The 22,463-nt window shown below is 41.0% G+C and overlaps 3 protein-coding genes and 1 long non-coding RNA gene across 4 annotated transcripts; 2 read left to right on the top strand and 2 right to left on the bottom strand.

Annotated features, from left to right (window-relative positions):
• Positions 1-1,033: 1,033 nt before the first annotated feature.
• On the top strand, positions 1,034-12,508 carry LOC110975540 (uncharacterized). Its single transcript, XM_022228109.2, has 17 exons — positions 1,034-1,476; positions 2,378-2,522; positions 3,104-3,204; positions 3,553-3,573; positions 3,900-3,926; positions 4,158-4,219; positions 4,881-5,032; positions 5,441-5,544; positions 6,002-6,012; positions 6,442-6,586; positions 6,907-7,054; positions 7,451-7,560; positions 8,200-8,316; positions 9,059-9,288; positions 10,054-10,228; positions 10,701-10,916; positions 11,470-12,508. Exons 1-17 carry the CDS (start codon positions 1,435-1,437, stop codon positions 11,578-11,580), a joined length of 1,917 nt encoding a protein of 638 aa, XP_022083801.2. The 5' UTR covers positions 1,034-1,434; the 3' UTR covers positions 11,581-12,508.
• A 217-nt stretch (positions 12,509-12,725) lies between these two features.
• LOC147795799 (ropporin-1-like protein) lies at positions 12,726-17,493 on the bottom strand. Its single transcript, XM_087130554.1, has 6 exons — positions 17,379-17,493; positions 16,440-16,584; positions 16,066-16,189; positions 14,762-14,923; positions 13,622-13,797; positions 12,726-13,208 (listed from the first exon to the last, which is right to left on the bottom strand). Exons 2-6 carry the CDS (start codon positions 16,577-16,579, stop codon positions 13,139-13,141), a joined length of 672 nt encoding a protein of 223 aa, XP_086986680.1. The 5' UTR covers positions 16,580-16,584; positions 17,379-17,493; the 3' UTR covers positions 12,726-13,138.
• A 264-nt stretch (positions 17,494-17,757) lies between these two features.
• On the top strand, positions 17,758-21,262 carry LOC110975553 (thymocyte nuclear protein 1-like). Its single transcript, XM_022228128.2, has 7 exons — positions 17,758-17,858; positions 18,395-18,549; positions 19,169-19,333; positions 19,727-19,788; positions 20,362-20,546; positions 20,704-20,795; positions 21,134-21,262. The coding sequence occupies exons 1-6, from the start codon at positions 17,831-17,833 to the stop codon at positions 20,748-20,750; spliced, it is 642 nt and encodes a 213-aa protein (XP_022083820.2). The 5' UTR covers positions 17,758-17,830; the 3' UTR covers positions 20,751-20,795; positions 21,134-21,262.
• LOC147795800 (uncharacterized) lies at positions 20,794-22,457 on the bottom strand. Its single transcript, XR_015423560.1, has 2 exons — positions 21,860-22,457; positions 20,794-21,570 (listed from the first exon to the last, which is right to left on the bottom strand). It is a non-coding gene; the product is annotated as an uncharacterized LOC147795800 (long non-coding RNA).
• Between the last annotated feature and the right edge of the window lie 6 nt (positions 22,458-22,463).

Here is a 22,463-nt window from a genome sequence, read left to right on the forward strand (position 1 = left end):
AAGGTCAGAAAACAATTGCTTTCCCCCGAATATAGGGCCTAAGGTCCGCTCAATCGACGGCTTACTTCATGTACATCAAGCATAATTATAGCATTGAGTCTGCCCGATCTCATCTTGTTGGATCCGTCCAAAACATGTTGCTCTTCCAACCACATGCGGTATATTCATGTTGCATGGCAGCAGAAATTAAGCAAGGCATGGAAGCGCGACAGCGGTAGAAAAGGATTAGGACTAACTTTGCCCCCGTGTTCATTATCCGCCTTGAGCAGAAGCACCCCCTCATCTGTGGAAAAGAGCCATTATCATGTTGGTCGATCATCAGGATCGAGTGCTCATTTTGTGGTAGTGATGCGACCATAACGCGTACATTTCAAAGTCGTTTGTGAACCAGCGATATGGCGATGCGCAGTCACTATCAAAGGAGCCTCCGTTGCTAGGAAAATTGCGCCCTCTCTAGGTCCAGCTTGGGGCCAAAAAGTTTTCAAGCGCGGATGGGGGGGGTCACTGTCAACCGCTCAGTTGCCATTTTCCGTAGTCTTTTGGCGTGAACGCGACGGTGAAGGACACAATAAAAAAGATGATGCTACACACCTCTTTCACTGAACAAAAATTTCCCCACCTCAGCAAATAATCCTGGATCCACCTCTGTTGGGTTCTTTTTGTTTTTCCAAACTAGCATGCTTTGACATCTGGAGTTAGTTGTAATTAAGACTTTAAAACCAATAAAACGTGCTCACTTACGTAGTAATTATGTGTCAGGCTTCTTGAGATACATGTACTTCATCGAATTTTTCCAAAAAATTTTGACAAACACTGAGATTGAAAATAAAAGCGTCCAGCGCAGTGCAGTATTTAACAAGAAAATGTCAATGGAAATGTTAATTGAACAGACATAATCCGTAAATTTGGGTTAAAATGATCTGAGCTGTGGCAGACGACATCATTATGTTTTGGCGCGAAACTTCGGATCATTTGACGTCAGTACATGCACCGGACGCGTTCACGCACATACAAGCGTGCGCGCGTACGGACGTGTTTGATCCGATGTGCATGCAGATGTCGTGCGCTTAAGCTTGCTGACGGAAGGCTAGGCTGGCTGCCAGTGTCGGCCGTTATTTTGCTGTATTTATGTCAGCTGGTTTGACCAAATAAGCGAGGATTGTTCGCGTATGTTCAACTATCGTCATGTTCAAGTATAGACAGGGTTAGCCCAGTGTTGGCCTGTAACTCGTGGCTTTTGAATTCGGGGAAGTTATCCGTAAGCTGATAAGCCTCCTGCCACCGTCGTGACCGTAGCTTGCTGGTTGGAGCAACTGTTCACTGAGCTGCACTACCGGTAGGCCGTGTAAGCGAGGCTGACCTTGCGGGATCGGACGGAAGACTTGCTAGCCTAATTGAACTGGCAGTCGTGTACAGCCAAGTGCCGGTGGGAAAATGACTGCAACTTCACAGCGAGTGAGGGAGAAGACAGGAGAGGTGGGTAGCCATGGTAGCGTCGGACATGATTTTTATAGCCTTTACCAAAAACTAAAGTTATTTTGCAGTGACGTTAGCCTGATCATTAGCGGTGATTAGGGCCTGTAGGGCTTAGGCCTAGACATACAGTGAACGATGAAGCAGTGAGAAAGTCATATTTTCAAGTCTCACGATTTACAATTTGAAAGTTCCCAAAAATACGGTCAGTGCAATAAAGAGAGAGTCGCCTTTGGTGGGTTTTTTGGTGGGGGGGGGACTGACCAATTTTACAAGATTAAGGCTGTGACAAATGAGGGTGGGGCAAATATATACAATCCCCACACAAATTAAAATAATATTTGGATATATATTTATACTATATAGTGTACAAACATGGTGTAGCCTAGCTCGGCTAATGTTCATTAGGCTAACTGAAGTTGAAGCTAGGCTAAGCCCAGGCTTGGGCTATACACGCTACATAGGCCTAGGCCTGTGCCCTTATTGTCTAGAAAATAAAGCATTGTGACTAAGCAGCAAATTTTACGAAATCCCCAACGTCTGCACATTTGCCCCATTTCTTGTTTTTGGACCATGCTTTAATAATTAATTTGACTTTAAATTTGAAAACTGATGAAGGCAAGGTCTAATTGTTACAATTAGGTTCCCTCTCTTTTTTCCAATGAGCCTAAAATTATGTAGCATAAAGGTCCCATGATACTCTCCAGTCTTCCACTGCTAAACTTATATTTTATGCGTTGCCCACACAACAGTTTAGCAGTTAACGCTTTCATTTGAATTAGGTTCAAGTTGTTGCTGTACCAAAGGTATTCTATGGTAGGTCTGTGTATCCCTCGTAATTGTCATCTAACTTTAAGACTCTCTCTCTTAAATTATTTCCCATCCGCCTTGTTTTTTCCCCCAGTGGTCATCCATTTTCCCTCCAGAACAGATCTCAGAGACACAGTCGGCTCTCTTCATTAAAAAACTACTTGCAGTCGCAGTTTCCAACATCATGTACCTCAGGACGATCTTTCCTGAACATGCCTTCGGGGACCGATGTTTGGAAGGTGAGCCAGGATTTCTGTTCTCTATTATTTTTCCGACAAGACCTGAGCAAATTGTACTTAGATGACACTAATTGCATGTTATATGGACAGTTAAAAATGACAAGAAAATGCTTTTGTTGGAAATGATTACACATGATTAGTTTATACTGTACTTTTGGGGGCAGACCTAAGGATGTATCAGATGTGCTTATGAAACCTATGTTTGGTTGTAAAGATGAACAACATACCGGTGCTTTGAGCTATCCAGCCCAACATTAGCGGCTTTTCCCATTTGTCAATATCTTTTTTGAGGGGGGGTGCCATGGAATCTGAAACACCATAGCCAGGGATCATGTCTCAGTTACATGATGCAACCTGGAAAGTGGTGAATAGGGATCACTCGGAGAGGATATGGCTTTTTGAACACAAATCACCAAAAAAACTGTATAGAGAAACTGAATAGGTCAGTGGTTACAAATGATGATAATGGATGAAAAGGAAATTGACAAAATTGTCCTCAGAATTTGGCTTTCCGTCTCAACATTAATTAGCCTGAGAAGAATTCAAGAAAAACTTTGACCAAATTTCCCACATTGTTGTAGATCTAAATCTGAAGATATTGCGAGACGACAGTGCATGCCCAGGGGCCTGTCAGGTGATCAAGTGGGTCAAAGGTTGCTTCGACGCACTAGACAAGAAATATGTAAGTTTTCTTAAAAGACACCTTTTGATGTATGCTTTCAGTGGGCTCAGGATTATGTTAAACTGTACAGCAAGTCACAAAATTTCATTCATTTTCAAACCATCTTCAATGAGGGTGACCTCTCACATGAAAGGTGATCACTTGGAACCCTCAAAATGCAAAAATATATGAGATTATAGATATACAAAGCAAATCGAATCATAACAACATTAGGTGTAAACTCTAGTCATTAACAGTGCAAAAGTTCAAATTTTCAGATTGATTGTAGTTCAGTGATTCGAGTTCGGGTTTTCATCACGATAGACAGACACTGATCATTTTGTTTCTTTTATACTCTATTTTCTGCAGCTTCGCGCGTTGACCATCGGGGTAGGTATGCTTTGCCTTCCGGAAGTTTATTTGTAGCAACATGAACAATTGTGAGTTTCATATTTTGGACACAGACTACAATGTAGGAACAGTTTTTCAATGTAAAGAAGTGCTGAATAAATTTAAAATTCAATCTCAGTATCTTCCTTGAAAGTGATATAAGTTGTTGAATGTAAGTTTCTGAAAATGTGTCTTACACCCAGAAGTTTTAATTTCAGTGTATTAATGTTTGTATTTCTTTTGTATCGAGAAATATTTTTGTGTCTTTAGGGCGGATTGGGGGACCTGTTCGAAAAATTGAAGCCTTTTTTTTTTGCATTTTACAGATTTATGTTGATCCAGATGAGCCTGATGTAAGTACAAGTGTTGTCAAAATTTAGATATTTTTTTCTAGCTCAATAGATAAATTTATTTTCCAGCAAAAACCAACTCAAATAATTTGCCACAAGGAATTAAGTTATGAAAGGCCATAAGTTTCGTAAATCTAAGGCAAACATCACACAATTAGTTAAAAGATCGGACATCATTTCTGACAAAAAGATTGCCTCATCAAGTATCTGTATTGCTAACTTTAATTTCCACAGACCGTGATTGAGTCTTATACCTTCAAGTTTTCCTACCAAGGGGAAGGCATCCAGATATACAGGTAGCTGAATCATCCCACTTTTATTTTATCAATAAACCGCTGTTCCTAGTTTCCCAAAGTTCTGCATTAGCCAGTTCAGAGTTCATAGAGAAGAAACATATTTTTCCTGATTTCCCTCCGATCAATCCCCTGCAGTTCTCAAGTGGCTGTCCAGTTTCAATAATTGTATAACTTAAAGAAGATAAAATGCAAGATTTGTTTGAATTGTCTGCTTACAATCATCCAGTGGATTTTCCTGCTTAGCTAAAGAACCTGCCTTTTTACAACTTCTGCACTGGAAACATTGTCAGATAAGTGAGTCTTTGTCCATCAGGAGTTTTTATCTCTGTAAGCAGAATTTGGCAAGAGATAAGTATTAGTTTTTGTCAACAGTTTACATACATTTTGCCTGCAGATATTTAATTTAAAGTTTTAGGACTTTGTCCATCTTTCCCAGGCAACACTTCCTCTGTTACAGTGATGATCAATCGGGAAATCTACTGTACTTTTAAGAGAGAGTGTGCTGACAGATACATAGAGAAACAAAAGTTACCAAGAATTGCCAACATCTCAGAAATTTTTCAAGGTGTATTTGAACATTCAACAACTATAACTAATTTGATCTTGTCCAACCCTAGATGTGAGTTGTTGGGGTGAACTCACTAATATTGTCTTCATTTAGAAATGATAAGAAGATTGCCGGGGCGACTACCGAAGCAGAGACCAAGAAAGCTACAACTCGCCTGCTCCGCACCATCGTGGTACTGACACAAAGCTTGAAATCTCTGCCCGATGATGTCATCATGACCATGAAACTTCTCTATTATGACGACGGTAAAGTCTGACAGTTTTTGGATATTTACATTTTCCATATCAAGGGTAATATACATGTTGGTGGATTGAGCACTGCTTCATGACATAAACAAATCTGCCTGTAGTCTTAACCACCTGTCAACAATATTATTTTGGGCCAGAATTTTCAGAAAAGGGAAGAGAAAGTGTCCAGCTTTTATATAAAGCCAAATGTTCAAAATAGTGATCTTCCGGTGTATATATACAGAAAACCGGATCACGTCTACACACCCTCCAGCACAAAGTGATTGAAGTCTAATTCCAGTTTTGTTGGTCGACTTTCAAATGAACTGTGCATCCCACACACGTTCAGTGGAGTTACTCAATTAATATCTGTCAACAATTCGTTCATTCAATTTTGTCTGGTGTTTCATTCTTGTCTATCAACAGTCACCCCAGCCGACTACGAGCCTCCTGGCTTCCAACCGGCAGAGACTGATTCTTTCCACTTTGAAGAAGAGCCCATGAACATCAGAGTGGGAGACGTGTCCACTGTGAGTGCCATTTTTTTATCAAATCACCCAAGTCATATCATGTGTAAATCGGTGGGCGCCGTCAACTTTTTTCACCAATTAATTGTTCATTTTGTCAGGATTCCAAATTGGGCGATTCATTAATAGTCAACCAAATCATCTAAACTTACCAAAAGCTATGGCCTTGAGACTCAGTTTTGTGGATCCAATTGCAAATGTAGTTTTCTTATTTGAAATGCAAATCCAGGGAGCTTAATAGACACATTGGGCATATAATGATCAGAGCAACCGTCACTATTTGTCAAGAAATTCCTCCAGACAAAAAGCTTCAGTCATACCCTTCTGTACAGTTGTCAAAATACCAATAAATCCACACCAAATTAAATCTTAACTACTTTTTTGTTACTCTTTTCGTTTGCCTTCTCGTTTCAACCTTTACTGACGTGTCTACTGGGGATAATAACGACCTCATTAACAGTCATTTCACACGTAAGTTGTCTTTTCAGAACTTTCTATCCTGGAACTGGCTTGTGGGTTGATTATTTTGTAAATTAGGGGTGCCATTTTTTTTGGTGTCCCTGTCACACCTGACGTATGATTTAGTAAGTTCGGAATGTTGTTCCTAGTTCTAAGAATGATGTATTAATGTAAATTACCTACCGATCAAATAGAAGTAGTTTGAAATCAATTTACGTGATATTTCCATGTAAAATTACTCAAGTCTGGTGTAACAGGGACACAAAAATGTCACACTTTTGGACCCCACATTTATCACATGACCCTTGTGTATCTATTTATAATAATATATTGTGTCTGTATATTTTTAATCATCAGCCAAGTTATTTAGCCCTGGACACTGTTTAGGTAATGTCACTCAATCTTTGCTTCAGTTTGTTTTCTGGTTATGTAACCCTCCAGCGTGAAACTCCGCATCAAGACGGATCGCAAGCAGTTTGAGTTAAGGGAGGACAATGAAAAGGATGAAGAGGATGTGGTTGCCATGGAGACAGACAAGCAAGATGTGGTCAGCAATTCAGCCCTTGATGGGGAGGAGACTGACGAGGTAGGAATCAAGAAAGTAGAGCAGGTGTCATTGACTGCCTGACCCTGGTGCTATCTTAACTGCGCTCTCATTGGTCCGTGTTTGTGCTTACTTTTGAACCCAACCAATGGGATGTAAGTTTAAAAATATGTGGCACAATGCAACCATGGAAACTCTCAGAAGATGGGGAGCATTGTTTCCTCTCTTGGTATGTTGTATGTTGCAGCACACTTGTGGCATTGAGGCTGTATTTTCAGCGGAATGCGCACATCCACTCATTACATCCCAGGCATGTATTCACCTAGCTTGAACGTGACGCATGTATTCAACATTTCTCACAGGAGCCAAGTGCGAAACCAGTGGACACAATTCCCCAACAAGACAGTGACGATGAGGAGGAATCCCTAGCGAAAAGGAAAACATCAAAGAGCAGTCAAGCTGCAGAACTAGCTAAGTGTGATGTTCCCATCAGCAGCCCCCACAGACCCGGTAAATATGGAGTTTCGCTTGTGGATGGCTGTAGATTTCTAGGAAGAAATATAACTGGTGTTTGAAAATCAGTTTCTTTGCTTTGTCAATTGGCAACATCAATTGGCAACATGATTTTAAATTAATATTAGGTTCATTCAATTCCAAGATCTAGACCTTTAGCTCCAACAAATGTGAATGTGCGACAGATGTCAGTAACATTTTAATTTGCCCATGTGGACATATATTCATCTTTTGCAAATCTACCACACAGATACTTTTTGTGACTGTATTTATGTTTGCGCTCATGCCAAGAAGGGATATAGTCCTTTTTCTTAAAGAAGTAATAAAGCTTTGGACCTTCAGTAACCTGACATTTCCTGAGTGAAGGCATAATTCTGTTTTACCCACACCAAGACAAAGTTGACGAGGCCTCGACTCCTGCCTCGTCCTCCTCGTCCAATATGCCCTTCATGAATGAGGAGCAAGAGGAGAACGTCGTCCGCTGCCCCTGCGGATGCAACGAGGTAAGACAAATCGGTCCGCCTCTCACAAATTCTTTTTTTCTGCATGGACGTGATGCAAACACTTCTATAGGGCTAACTGGACATACAAGACGAAATGTCAACACACTGCGTACATCAGTGTGCAAAAGTGGTACCAAATGAACTCATCAAATTTTCAACTGAATGTGTACAAAACAGTACTTTGCATCTTTGGACTCTGGGTGAGACAAACACGCATGACCTTTGACATACCATTAAAACTGTGCATTTGCCCTCGACTGATTCGTTTGGAAGCGTATGTGCTGGATCTGTGTGTGATGAGACATTTCGGTTAAAATTGGAATTTATTTTTAACGGCACCTTGCGTTTATTGTTGAGGTCAGTGTTTCGTTTTCAAATTCTCTCCAACATGAGTTTTTGATTCACCCTACCAAGACGCTGCAAACTCAACATCAAAACAAAGACAGCAAAGTTAAAAAAACAATTCATCGTGGCATTCACTTGCATCTAAGATTTTCTGGTCAACTAACACTGGAAAGCTCTGTGGCTCTGCGTTTATAAACTTCTGCACTTGCAGACAGGAGATTGTGGGCTCAACCCTCATCCACTTCATTATTTTTTCCAAGTCTTGCTAGATTTGTCTTGCTTGTTTCTTCCAAGGACGATGGTTTGATGATTCGATGTGAGGAGTGTAAACAGTGGCAGCATGCCGTCTGCTTTGCCATCATATCTGAAGATCAGGCTCCTGAGAAACACATCTGTGACCAGTGTGTCAAGGTACGTGATACCGTGATAACTACAAAGTGGATAATTGCATTGGAAAGGCTCTGCTGGGAGTGAGATGTGACGGCCCCCACACTTGCGGAATTCATTAAACTCGTACTCACATTAACTGAAGTACTCACATGCATTATAGTCTAATTTCAGTTCCTGTTTGCACATTCATAGTTCTGGTGACAAAGTATTGTTACCCGTGCTCATGGCAAAATACTACTTGAGCAAAAATGCTTGTGTTCAAACTTAACGCATAAAACATACTGGACGTTTTCACTGGAGCTGTATCTTTTTCTGTAATTTTGTTGTGAGGTCTTTTTGCTTTTAAGGTTCTGCTAGGATCAAAACCAAGGGCCCTCAAACAGTTTTGGCTTCAGGAAAGCAAATTTATTTATAAGCTGTTCATATCCTGATGAAAATGTGGGCATTATTAGTGGAAAAATGTTGATCGTTTTTCTTGATTTGCGTGTGTAAGATTCTTAAGAGTGGGCATTGGGGGCGTTCAGCTTTGGCTGGGTCACCAATACAGTCAGTACTTTCAAGAAATGGAAAACATATAAAAACTGTTTGCTAGCGGGCAACGTTGACCCAGAACTATTGACAGCAAAAGCAGGCAAGGGTTAAGCAAGCATGGATGCATGCAATACAGAAGGGGGGATGGTTTCAGCAGGTGGCTTGATAGACAGATAGGGCTGGGTTCAGAATTTAGTGGGAGGTCAGCCTTCGAGTTTTGCATCTCTGACAGATTACCCCTCGCCACCTCAAGCCCACGGACCCTCACCTGACCGGACTCGCTCCCGTGGTGCTGCAGGCCACGTGTCTCTGGCGTCGTGCCCTGCTTGCCGCTACTGAGACCAACCGCATCCTGGTGCCCAGTTTCTCCCGCCGGCTGGGCGTGGAGATGACCGTGGCTCATGGACTGGTCAATCGCCTGGAGAAGGAAGGTTACTGCCAGAACGCTAGCAAGGGAAAGAGGTGAGTGCACTCCGGCTTGATCGTTTATCTTGTGAAAGGTATTATTCATCTTGAATGATTTGATTTGAGTGGCAATGCCTTAGGGTTAGGGACCAGTTTTATTGGCCATGTCCAAATTTTGTGTAGGGTTAGCTTAACGGCGTGGCTAGCCATGTCTAAATCGTCTGTGGGGTCATATTTAGCTTGAACAGGTTTTTGGTTTCTTGATATCTGATCATCCAACAGCGCATTTAGCGCCAAGTACAGGATGATAATGAGTGAAGAGGACAGTGAAGAAATATTCAGTTTAAAACGTGGGAAGAACACTCGGGATGAATGTTTCAGGGAAAATTAACCCACCGACTTGCATTGGGTTAGGTTTACAGTTTAACCATGCCTGAATCTTGAGGGTTAACCCTATAACCAGTATGAATCCAACAAGCAATATGCATCATTTCAGTGGTCCCTAAGCGGTTAGCTAGGATTGATTAGGTTTAGCTATAGGGTTAGGTGTGGCCAGTGTTCGTAACAGACCAAGTGAAACGAGAAACTAGGAAAATTGTACACTTACTAATTGCTTCCACTTGGGGTGGATATTTAGCCAAATCATTCATGTTTCCTCAACACCTGACACCAATTAACATACGTGTACATTACTTCATTAGTCTTCTTGGAATGTTCTTCAGTAACTCATCAAACTCCCCGCAAGTCAGAAATCTTTTGAGTATCAGTGGCTGTAATCACCAAGATAATTAAGATAACGGTTATTGCCCGGAATGCATGCAGACTGGGCAAAGTCGTAAACAAGGAGAAACTGCAAAAGGAGGGACTCAAGAAATACTTTGAGAGGAAGACGAGCAACGATGTCCCTACCAAGAAGTCAGACGAAGCCAAGCCTAGCTCGGAAATGCCGAGAAATCAGAAAGCTGCCTCTCAGAAAGGGAAACGAAAAGTCACTCAGGTTAGGAAATTCAGTGCTAAATGTATCAACTGATATTAAGTGAAAGTCTCTCGGGCAATCTAAATAGTAGTTCCATTCGTCAAAAGCATTGTAGGAAATTTATTTCAAGACTAAGTTGATAGTTTGAATGAATGTTACAGGGCTAATTTCAGGCCCGTTCTTGTATAGGTCAAAGCAAATGAGAACAGTGTGGAACTGTTTGGGCAAAATTTGCAAACGCAAAACACATAACTCTGGGGGAAATTTCACCACTGTTAGCCGTGACATCAACTTTTTGCTCCTGCAAGGCATGAATGGCAACTTCTGACGCACGGACTGTGGGTAATTAAGTTTGTCACTGTCGTGTCACAGGCTGGCAAGCTAGCAGTGTGATCTGTTGGCTTGACAGTGAGCAATTGTCATCCGCTCACAGGTATGACAAGCTGGCAAAGTGTGGCATACAACAGTGACCAGTTGTCATTATCACTCACAGGTTGACAAGCTGGCTGAGCAGACTGCCGAGCTGACAATGACGAGCCGTCTCCGTCCCCGCCAAACCTCTCATCAAGACTTCCCTCCAAAACCTTCATCTTCCCAACGAGCTGTAACCTCATCCGCTCCAAAATCGTCCTCCTCCCAGCAGAGTAAGAAGAGAGACGTAGGGAAGGGCAAAGTGTCACACAAACGAGCAGTTCCTCTTAACGATGATGTAAGACCGATTTTCCATTTTTTTTGCCACTCAGACCTGCCAACATGCCATACCCCTTCCTGAGGTCAGGCATTACCACACAGTAGATTAAAATTTTGAAGAAACTGAAGGCTCCTTTCAATACCTTTTAATGTATTGTGTGCTAATGTCTGAGCTCAGGAAGAAGGTTGGCAGGTGTGGCCACAGTGCATGTATGTTTTCTTGTTAGGAGTTGCCTCGCAGCCTGACACAGACAGAACAGACAGAAAAACTCACCGAAAAAGCTTATCTAGAGACCCCTTGAGCAGGCCCTCGAACCCCTGGCTGTGACTCGCAAGACTTTGGTCGCTTCGCTCTCTCTGTTCGCCATAACTAAATTGTCCTGCACTAAAATATGGCTGGTTTCAACAATGCTGAAGATGTCCTCCCAACATTTCTGGGGTCATGGTGACTTTCACACACCTGAGGTTGACAAATAATTGCTGCTTGTAGTACAGCCAGGATCGAAGATCCGAAGGATTTGAATTTTTTTTGCTGGATTAATGTGGTCCAGATTTCCTTTTTTTCTTGACAGAGGTACGACTTTGAGCTGTCTTCCAGCCAGGATCCAGACCACCAGGAGCTGGGTGCATCAGGCCGTAAACGACGTAAATCCAGCATCGTTACTCGTACAGTCGTGGTTTGAGGTAAGAAGCTGGCAAATGCACCTGGAAAAGAACTCAGAGCTGTTCAGAAATAAGACTCGTAAAACAACCAAACTGAGAAATTTTAGGGCAGGTTGCCCCCTTGTTAACTTATAATGAAAAGTATCAAGTGGAATATACTGTTGACAGTTATTTTCCCTTTGCTAAAATTTTCCTTTCCTTATATTAAAGTATTGTACTTCTGATATGTTACGTGTACGTCATGACAGAAAACACTAAAACTCTACGTCAAAGCTGATACATGTAAATGAAAGTTGAATTTATTCCATTTCGTAAGACTTTTTATCATTGTGTACAGGGGATTTTAGAATTTGTTGAAATTTCATCAGGTTGAATTCGTTGAAAATTGGTTGAAGCAGATTTTAAGAATTATTTCTGAAATATCGATGTTCAGATTTTTTATTTGACTTTAGTGCCAACTGGCTGTTGGTCCGATGTTGTGAGCCCGTTATGAAGAATCATTTACATCTTAAGTTCTGTCAATGAATGTGTAAAGCGAGAAAAACGTGCTGCAGTTTGTTCAACAGAGAAATGTGTATTGTTTTGCCGAAGTTCATTTTTTTCCATTTTTTGTAAGCTTAATGCAAATGCAATTCCATTCTTTCTAATGACAGGAAAAAAATCCTCACAAATTCCGTTTTAAAATTTAAAAATACACGTAATTAAAGTAATATATTGTATATTATAATAAGTTCCAGGAATTGTTTTTGGGATCTGATTCAAGCACTATTTAAATCTGAAGTTGCTATTGAGCAGCATGAGGTGTTTATATTATTAAGTTGTTGGTTGTTGCTTTTAAAATTTGAATTGTTTAGAAAAATTAGTTTGACTCTCAGCAAGTTGTCAGATCATTTCCCTGGAAGTTTTTTCAAGTGTTTTTCAAATAAAATTGTCCCAAGGAAAAATGGAGTAAGATTTCATTTTGTTTTCAATGTAGCTCCTTTCTTCCCGTTGCCTGTAACATCTTTGTATGCTTTTTAGACAAGTTTAAAGTGGTATAAGTGGAATTCAAAACAATTTTTTTTCTGATGATCATTTGGGAAAAATGAAAATATTTTGAGACGACAAACCTGACAAGTAGTTTTTATCTACAAATTTTAGTTTATTTCTTCTGACGTAGGAGGTTTCATACACTTTGCACTTCGGTCGGAAGCGTGAAGTTACAACACATGAAATATATACATATAAGAGTTCTAAAGTTACAATTATGCCTTTTTGGGTTGCTTGGGGAAAAGGAAGTTTTGTTCAAAACGTTGATGTGACGCAAAAATACTTGTGGAGTAGTGCATTTATCGACATTAAGTTCCTATGCTTAAAATACTGAATAAATGGAAAAAACATCTGTTTTTCACAACGTTAGATTTTATGGAAGAAAACGTTGAATTGATAAAAAATAACCACAAACAAATCAAAACTATTATTTAAAATCTGTTTGAAGCAATTTTGTACAATGCCGATGGAACGAATTTAAGTTAACTTTTTTACAACAGATACGGAGAGAACTGTTTGTACAACAAACCTGGTTTCCACAAATGCAATCTATGGACCAAGTTTGGGGCAATCCGGATTGAGGAAGTTACGAGGTTGCACCAGTCCATTTTGCTTGTCCCTGCAGAAACAAAAAAGAGAGACGATCTTGGAAAAGAAACACTTGGTCTTACACTCAACGTACGGGTGAATCCAGAAAACTATGATGGGATGTGAGGATAGAGCAACAGATATGGTTCAGTTACAGGGGGCATATCATCATCAGGTCTCTTCAAGTGCCCTAGGGCGTAGAGGCCATTTGTGCAATCTGCTTGCGCCAGAGATCTCTATTCTCAGCAGCATGGGAAATTTGCTCAGAGTGTTCGGACAAAACTTCAGTAAATTTATCAAGTATTAACACAAGATAAAATGCAAATATTCTTCTTTAACTACCAAACGGTTTCAACAAAAGCGCCCTCACTCCACACTCACGAGTGAGTTAAATAGCGCCCTCGTTAGTGCATGCACAGATTGTACAGTAAGCCAAACACTCACACGTGATACTGCAGGTATGTGAATACACTCTCAGTCTGCTCTTCCGAGATCTCCCCATCGATCTGGGCCAGGTAGGTATACAGCTCCTTGAAGAGGTCAAAGGGTATCCGAGCTGCCCCGCCATCCGGGTCACGGGTCAAGATCTCACAGATGACCTTCATGGCACTAGTGATGTTCTGAAAAAAGCAAAGCATTGAAAATTAGATAAAATCCTCACAAATTTCAATCAAAGCAACTGCTGTTTTAAGCACTGGGATCTCTTGTTTTTGTGCTAATTTGACCATTTGACCATTTTGAAGATTACAAGACAGATTAGACTTTCAATGCATTTTAGATCCTTTTCCAACTTACTGAAAATAAAACACATTCATAAATACCTGGGACAGTTTTTCTATTCCTATTGGTCAAAACACATCACATGACTATGTATTAACATTTGATAATGCCCACTGCTGTGCAGAATCATGGATACGAGACAGTTTAATTAGGTCTGATTGGTCAGGAGTCTGTGTGCACGCAACGTGCCACGCGCATTAAGTTCATTGAAGGAGATTCTATTGGACAACTTTCAAAAGGGATATACCATAAAATAGACGGGGGGGGGTTCAGGAGAATAAACTTAAAGGCTTAGAACAAAATCGTTGGAAATTAATCATAGGTTGTCTTCTTTTTACTCTCTGAATAAATATGTATTTATGAATAGGAATAAAAATGTGCTTGGCCGGTCTTAAACTAACATTTATTCCTTCAATAAAATATGCCTAAAATTTGACAAAGTTACGTTTAATAGAAAGGTCTGAGATTTACTGATTGTTTTAACTTCTACAAATTTTGTGGTTAATTCAAATGAGAAAGTGAACTTTGCTACAGCAGACCTGTTCTACTACAGATGTTTGGAAATGGACTCAGAGTCCACACAGCCTCACTTCCAAAGTGTGCTGAGGCATTTTGTGCACATTCAACCGAAAACTGGTCATGCTCATTGTCTTCCATTTGTGTAGGAAAGATTCACTTGAACAACAACGTAATACTATCGCTCTGAAAATACACAAGTCTTCATCTTTAATACAAGCAGACTGCATACTGCCCTCACTTGTTGGAAAACAGAGCAGATGCCACCCACCAGGTAACAGCACTCACCCCAGCCAGGGCTGAGCAGGCCAAAGCAAAGAACTTCAGCCACTCAATGTCGTCTCCAAAGCTGCCCAGCTGAAGCAAGCTGTACAGCCGCTCGTTGGGTAAACAGTTGTCTTTCCACTTCTGCTCCAAGTCCGACAGCTTCAGTACTTTCTTCGGTCCGAGCTTTAAATATTGGCCGGGGGAATAAATTAACATCCCAGATGCAAAGCGAAATTATTATTGACTCCTTGAAGTACCCCAGCTGCAATGGATTCACCTAATTCTATCAAACTCGCGCTTGAGTGGTTAAGATGTCTGCACTAGTAGGATAGGATATCGTGGGTTCGAATCCCACCTGGGTTCGAATCCCACCGGACTTTTCCGCAACTCTCGAGTCACACCGAGAACAGTGTGAATACACACGTCGGTATAAGTGGGCAAAGCCTAGTGTAACTTTAGCATCCCTGACACAATGCCAAGTTAATATCACTCCAAAAACTTTCACCCAGATAATATGAAAAGGCTGCCAAATTTTTTAAAAAGGATTCTCTACAAACCACATTCTGTCTACAATCTACTTCGAGTGGAATAAAAGAGGGCATGTTTTTGGTACTCACCACATAGGAGCACCATGAGGCGCGCAAGTATATGCCCGTTTGACGCGGCGCACACTTAGTACGCACAACTCATTTTTTCATGGCATGTATGGTCTTTGCGTACTTTCAGAACACGTGCAACAACCCATTTGTAACCACCTGTCTTTCTTTTGCCGATTGGGGGTGCACTTCAGGGTTTGCACAGCTGCCATCTTGCTGGTCAGTGCTTTGTTCCACGGGGTGTGCACAAACAAATGAGGCTTTCCTCTGGAACAGAGGAACTGCCCTGCAAGATGGCTACCATGCAAAGCCTCTACCGACTTCCTCATAATGCATTAAATTTAAAATCATTGCCAAGGTGAATTGGAAAGATGTATATTTATATTTATCTCAAGACACAACCCTCGTCTTTAGCCACATCTGAAAGACTTGCCTGTGGCTAGCGACTCCAGTTACAATCCATAAACATGTATGTTTCTCCTAGTCACAGCCAATTTCGGTGCTATGTTAATCAAGACGGCTGCCACGCAAGGTTAAGTAATCACGTTAGGTCTAGAGGTTTTTGCCTGACTTAAACTTTCTTTGGCACAGTGAGGAACAAACGTGGAGATATGCAGCAAAATTTCTAGGCTTGCTTCGACCAATTGTAAATGATTTATTGAACCATGAAGCTGATGGTGGTGTGACATTTCACCAAACTAACCTATGACCTCAGTATGGCACTCTCACCTGTCTGTTGAGAACTGACAAGATCCCAGGGGTGAGCCCTGTGTCCGTCTTCTGCGTAGCTATGGGCATCTCCAGCCGTTCTTTTACCGGAGGGGTTTCACCCTTGGCTAGGGCATGGAAGTACCTGGAAAATGAAACATCAAACAGCTGTTTAGTACATGTTCACATTTCCTCGAACAGAATTTTAAAAGAGACACTTTAATGTAAAAAATTCAGAATAGAACCAATTATTTTGTAGTCAATGTTGGTGGTTTTGAAGGTAATATCAACATTTCTAATGATTAAGAAGTGGGCCCTAAAGCAAACTGCACAGAGCTGTGAAGCTGAAAAGTTGGAATCCCACATTGAAAAGTCTTGTTTCCCGGCCTACTTACGCTGATGACCACTGTAACACATCGCTGGGCTGTGTTCGGATGGCCGCCTTGGTGAACTGCTTCAGGATGTCAGGAAGATCAGGTGGGATGTTGATCTGCTGTGAGCAGTACATAGGAACGTCATCGCCAACTGCCGGCATGGTGTCTGATGAACAAAGGTTGACGAGGGTTAAAATTGGCTCACTACGCTGAAAAAAATAATTTGGAAAGAGTTCCATGTACGGACGACACTAATTTTCCCTTAACAACCATTAGAAAGTGATAACATGTCCTAAAAAGTGAAATTTGGCTTAAACAATTTCGAAGCATTTACTTAGAAAACACTTTTTCCAGACATGCCCCATAGGTTTGTCCGCAGGGCCTCAAGTGTTGTCCGTACATGGAACTCTTTCCAATAATTTTTTCATTTTTTTAGTTTTTCTCATTTTAATACGCGCAAACCTGGTCATTGCCCCCCAAAAACCAAAGCCTTTAAAGGCAACGCTGTCTGAACTGCGCTGACCATGCTTCTGGAAATTTTAAATTGTGAGAAAATGTGACTTTTTTACTGTCTAGGCCTAAGTATAACAAACCAATTGTCATACAACACCCAAGTTTCCCCCTCATAATTCCCTTCAAAACTCAAACCCTGCCCTCTTTTCAAAACATCAACCCTACAGTTATTGAGCACTTTGTCACAGTCACCTACCTAGGGGAATTCAAAAGTTAAAATGTCGGTCTCCCTTCTGTTACAGAAACGGGGTCCCCCAATTCACAATCCCTACATGCCCTAAACACGCGAATAACGTTAACCCAGCAAAAAAATTAGCAAAACCAACTTGCAGCAAAATGAATATTTTACATTCTGTTCAACCTTCATGTCAAACTCATCTTGCGTAAACATCGAAACAATGTGGGTCTACTAAAAATAACGCTACTGTACATTTCCTGTCCACTCACCTGTTTAAACTAAGGTTTTACTTCACAATTTCCAACTTTTTCGATCGCTACAAAATTGTGTGGCTGGTTGGTAAGGGCAACCACTGCGCATGCTCACGCCGCTGCTTGATCAGATTAACTATTTCAACATGTAGTTGGCTTTTTTCTAAATTAATACAAATTTGACCTACGTAACGTTTTTGTAGTCCAAACACAGCTACGGTTGATGTTGGATTATAAATTTAGATTGAAAGTTCTCCAAAGTTTCGAAAAGAGTTTTAAAAAGGAAGAATAAGTAAGTGGTAGCGATATACACGAATTAAGTATTGAAGCAAGTTTTGTTAAGCCCTTTCTTATTTCGAGCTATTGAGGGCGTGCTTTAATATTTTCATCGATTCCACGTGCCGGTTGTGTTATCTTCTATTTCAGTTGCATAATTATCAATTAGGACCGACTTCGAGAATTAGTTAAAAATGCCGCCAAGAAAGAGACAGAAAACAGGTAAATGATCGTCCAATGGATGTTTGTTTGACTTTGTCTTTTGTGTGTAGTGAATGATATTTAAATGGCGAATTTGAAGGACAAAAAAATCATAAATATTGAAACTTGAAATTTACTGACTGCCTGTCATAGTACTATAGTGTCATCCCTGTCTGAAATTGTTACAAATATTGACAGATTACTTGATTACAACATATTAATGTTTTGGTCGGGATGCAGGGGTAAAGATGCTTCTTATTTTCTGGAAAAAAATTTCATCATTTTTTCAATTCTTTTAGTGGAAGTTTCTTGTACTTAGCTCACTAAAGTAACAATGGTGTATGGTTGACTTTCAAAATTGGTAATTTGCTAGCTCTTTGCCATTTGTTTATTTTGAAATGTTATTTTCTTTGATTAGTATGTCAAGAATACCACACAGTGGTATTCCACTGCTGGGCAAACTTTGATGTGCACACTGATCATGTCAGAGCTAGGATTTCTTCATAATTTCCTGCCAATTTCTATGACATGAATTCACCATAATCTGCTTTGTAAAGACTCGGTGTCAAAAGCAGAGATGAAACCGGCTGAGACAAAAGCAAAAGTGGCAACTTCATCCAAGGGAAGCCCAGCAGGAGGGGGCGTGACCTACACCAGGTGGCTCATGAAATCGGAACCGGAAAGCCGCTTCGAGAAAGGAGTAGATGTCAAAGTACAAGATTTTTTCATTTTCTCTTACAATCTTTCAGCCAATGAATACAAGACTTCTTCCCCTAATTTGTAGCATCAGTCCCAATTATCAATTGGCCCAACTATAGTCAACAGTGCTGTAGAGAAAACATCTCAACCCGTTCTTCTGGATGTGTGGCTCAAACCTGGCAAAATTCCTTCAGAATATGTCAATTTTACATTTCGTCCATTGCTCTAGCAAAAGTTATATTCTTCAAGCAAGTGTTGCTGACGTATTGCACTATAGTTGGGACCATCCCAACCTCAATGGCTAAATGGAGCTAACAAGATCTAGGATCTCCAAAGTTCAGCTTGTCCATCAAAGCAAAACCTAATAGCTAAAACAAAACTGAAACTGACAATGTCAGTCAGATTTCTTCGAATGTTATCACACAGGATACTTTAGAATATAAAAAAAATCTAGCCCCCAAATTTTTGGCGGGTTGTCAATTATTTAACATAGCTTGACAGCACATTCAATCTCTCGCCAAACTGTGTGATCTTGCAACATGTTATATCATTCTGTATCAACGTGAACATGGCCGACTTTTTTAAATGTTGGGGTTTTAAAATCAGTTTGTGTCATTTCTGTTTTGCGGCAGTTTGGCCTGGAGGATCTGAAGAAGGAGCCCAATCAGACGGCATGCTGGGATGGCGTGCGGAACTACCAGGCTCGCAACTTCCTTCGCGATCAGATGAAGGTCGGCCATCTTGCCTTCTTCTACCACAGCAACACCAAAGTGCCTGGCATCGCAGGCCTTGTCAAGGTAAATACCGAGAAAATTGCTCTAATGCCAAAAGAAATGATGCTATTGGGTTTGTTCATGAACTGACGAGGGCGCTGTGCAGCTTCACAATGTAAGCCAGCAAAAGGCATTTTAATTTCACCAGATCACGTGCCCTTTTTCATTTACTAACTTTTTAATTACAATTTCATACCAAGGAGCCTGGCTGGGGCCATTTCTAAATCTTGGCTCCATTTCAGGTTTAGCATCATCTTGATAACACTGAATACCTCACTGGATCCCAAGCACGACTACAAGTCGAAATATAGAAAATGTTGACAACTAAGGAAGTGCCAGGGCCATTTCTAGCTGGTAACTACTTCCAAGGAAAGCTTTACAACTCAGTGAAAATCTGTACTTTTTTCTCCCCCTCAGATCACAAAAGAGGGTTACGTGGATCACACCCAGTTTGACAAGAAAGATCCCCACTTCGACAGGTAACTCTTATTTTATGGAACACAAGTAAACTTCTTACATTTTTGTAAATTGACAGATTGGTATTTAACATAAATTGATGCCAAGGGTTGTAACTGGAGGTTATTTTATATTTATTTATTTATTTATTTATTTATTTATATCTGATCATCCAACAGCGCATTTAGCGCCAATGAAGTGATAATGGAGACTGACGAAATGATCAGTTTTAGAGGTGGGAAGAAAACCCAGCATAAATATTCCGGAGAAACCCTGAGAGTCAGGCCAGGACTGAAAACTCAATCCACATGCTGACCTAGGTGGGATTCGAACCCAGGTCACAGAAGTGGAAGGGCAGGAAAGAGCCACTACACCAACACGACGCCTCTACATCCCTTGGAAGGGAATGTACGTTTTCATGTTCTATATTGGCAATTACTGTTACTTCACTCGATGTTAAATTCTGTTGGTTTAACCTCATACTTTCCATTGTTTTAATTTCTGTATTTTCAGCTGGGCTTGTTTTCCTTTAATTATTTCGTTTGTAGTTACATATCATTTCTTTCCATCTTCTTTTCCATTTCTGACATCTGAAGTTCAAGTCCGAAGGACAACCCGCGCTGGTACATGGTAGATGTGACATACGTCAGGGACACCAAGCGCTTCATCTCGTTAGCTGAACTCAAAGCTCTCTACCAGAAGCACGCCAAGAGCGGGGGACCGCTGAAGAACCTTGCTCTTTTCACGCGAGCAAGGCTGTCCGTGCAGCCAGTAACCGAAGGTAAAAACTACCAGATTTTAAACCCTGTATCAAAGCTAAAAATCTAATCTTGCTTATAGCAAATTCATCCGCTTAGCAAATTGGTCGTGGCTGGTAACATGTTTCCGTTAAGCAGATATTTCCGCACTTAGCCAATTATTGGCTCTTCCTTTTCCAGAGGAGTTTGACTTTATCCTGGGACTTGAAGACAAACCTGCTCCGTGAGAACCCACTCAAGACAGCACTGAAGAGATTACCAGCAGTCAAGTTGTAATTCATTTCAATCATGTATTTTTGTACTAATCAGATAATAAAAGCATTTTTCATTCTTTCTTATCAAACGAAATCAAACTTGTCTGATGTTTCATTTACAAAACTTTGAAAGAAATCTCAGTACCCATTCGTTTCTTTATTTAGAATAAAACTCAAGAAACTCGAGGGATTTTTCATTGCACAACTCATAGATGTAAAGACCAATATACACAAAATTGACTTCAAAATCAAAAACATCCTTGCTTGCCAACGCTCCCTGCAACCACGCTACAAAATCAACCTCACAGAGTACAGTGTACAGAGGCAAATTAACATCTGACTTTGCTTACTTACAGAGTGAACTGTGAAAGACCATTTCACTACAAGACGATATGCTGAATGCACAACGAGCAAAGGGCAGACTTGGAAATAAAATTACACATCTTCGATTCAAGACAACATCTTTTTAGAGTCAGTTTTATGGTACAAAAGCGAGAAGCGAGAAGGAAATCCATAGTCTGGCGTCTCAAATTGGAAGCTTTCCAGTGCATTATGATGCATCTGGTGTGGTCTGGTACCCTTCACCCACAGCATCTTAACCTAGGCTGCATTCTCTGCCACAAGCTCCATGTTAGCCACGCCCACTACTGAGCACCCTCCGTCGCTTGACCCGCCATTAGTCTGGTGCCTTTCTCTTATTGCATTACAATGCATCTGGTTTGGTCTGGTTCCCACTGCTCTCCCATCTTTCAATTGCCTCATTTACCAACATTTCAGCACTATCAGGTGGCACCTACAACAATTACATAAGGACAAAAGAAATATTATCACGGGTAAATTTCGCCACCTAGGCCAAGGGGACTCTGACTCAACCAGGTTTTGAAAAAAGGGCAAAGGTATACATACCTGCACCTAAAGCCACAGCCAGGATTTGAGAAAAGGCAAAGGGATTTCACCAAAAGTCACTTAACATGGATTTTAAAATGGATTTTTGAGGCTGCATCCGTACCAGGTTTTGAGAAAAGGCCATGGAAGGTGACGCCACAAGGCAGCCAGGTTTTGCAAAAAGGCAATGTGCTTACCTTGAGCAGAAACTTTAGGATTGCATCATACTTGGCCATGCCCAAGAGCTGCCTCCGATAAGTTAGAACAAAAACCTGAGCGACATAGGCCGTGATGTTGACGGCGCCTCCAAGCAAACGATCCCACACCCTGTGCAAGGTCAAAGGATGACAGTGAAGCAGTCGAGCGCGTCGCAAGTTGTCTTGTCTTGAGCCAGGTCACAGGCTTTTTGAATGATCTGTGACTTAAAGCATTCACCCACTACATGTACCTGGGACTGGTCTCGTACAAGAACTCAAAACTCAGAAACTATTGGAAGGATATTCAGAGTTTGGTCATTCAACTTTTACCCCTACTGCCCACTGACAAGTTATGCCCCACCCCCTTCTTTGCCTCATGATCACCTGTACTTGTAGTATGACTCGCAACTTGTGACAACATTTCTCAACATCTACTCATTCAGAAAACTCCCTGAACACTGAGCAATATGCAAACTCACACCGACTGCTATATCCTGGCCAGATAAACTATTTCCAATGACGTGTGAACGTGACGATGGAATGCTAGCGTTCCTTGGGAACGGTCCAACGGAATGCGAATATATCCAACCTTTGAGACACTCCC

This window comes from Acanthaster planci, linkage group LG20 (assembly GCF_054643075.1).
Source record: "Acanthaster planci isolate LZ-2023a linkage group LG20, COTS_SCS, whole genome shotgun sequence".
NCBI classification, from domain to species: Eukaryota; Metazoa; Echinodermata; class Asteroidea; order Valvatida; family Acanthasteridae; genus Acanthaster; species Acanthaster planci.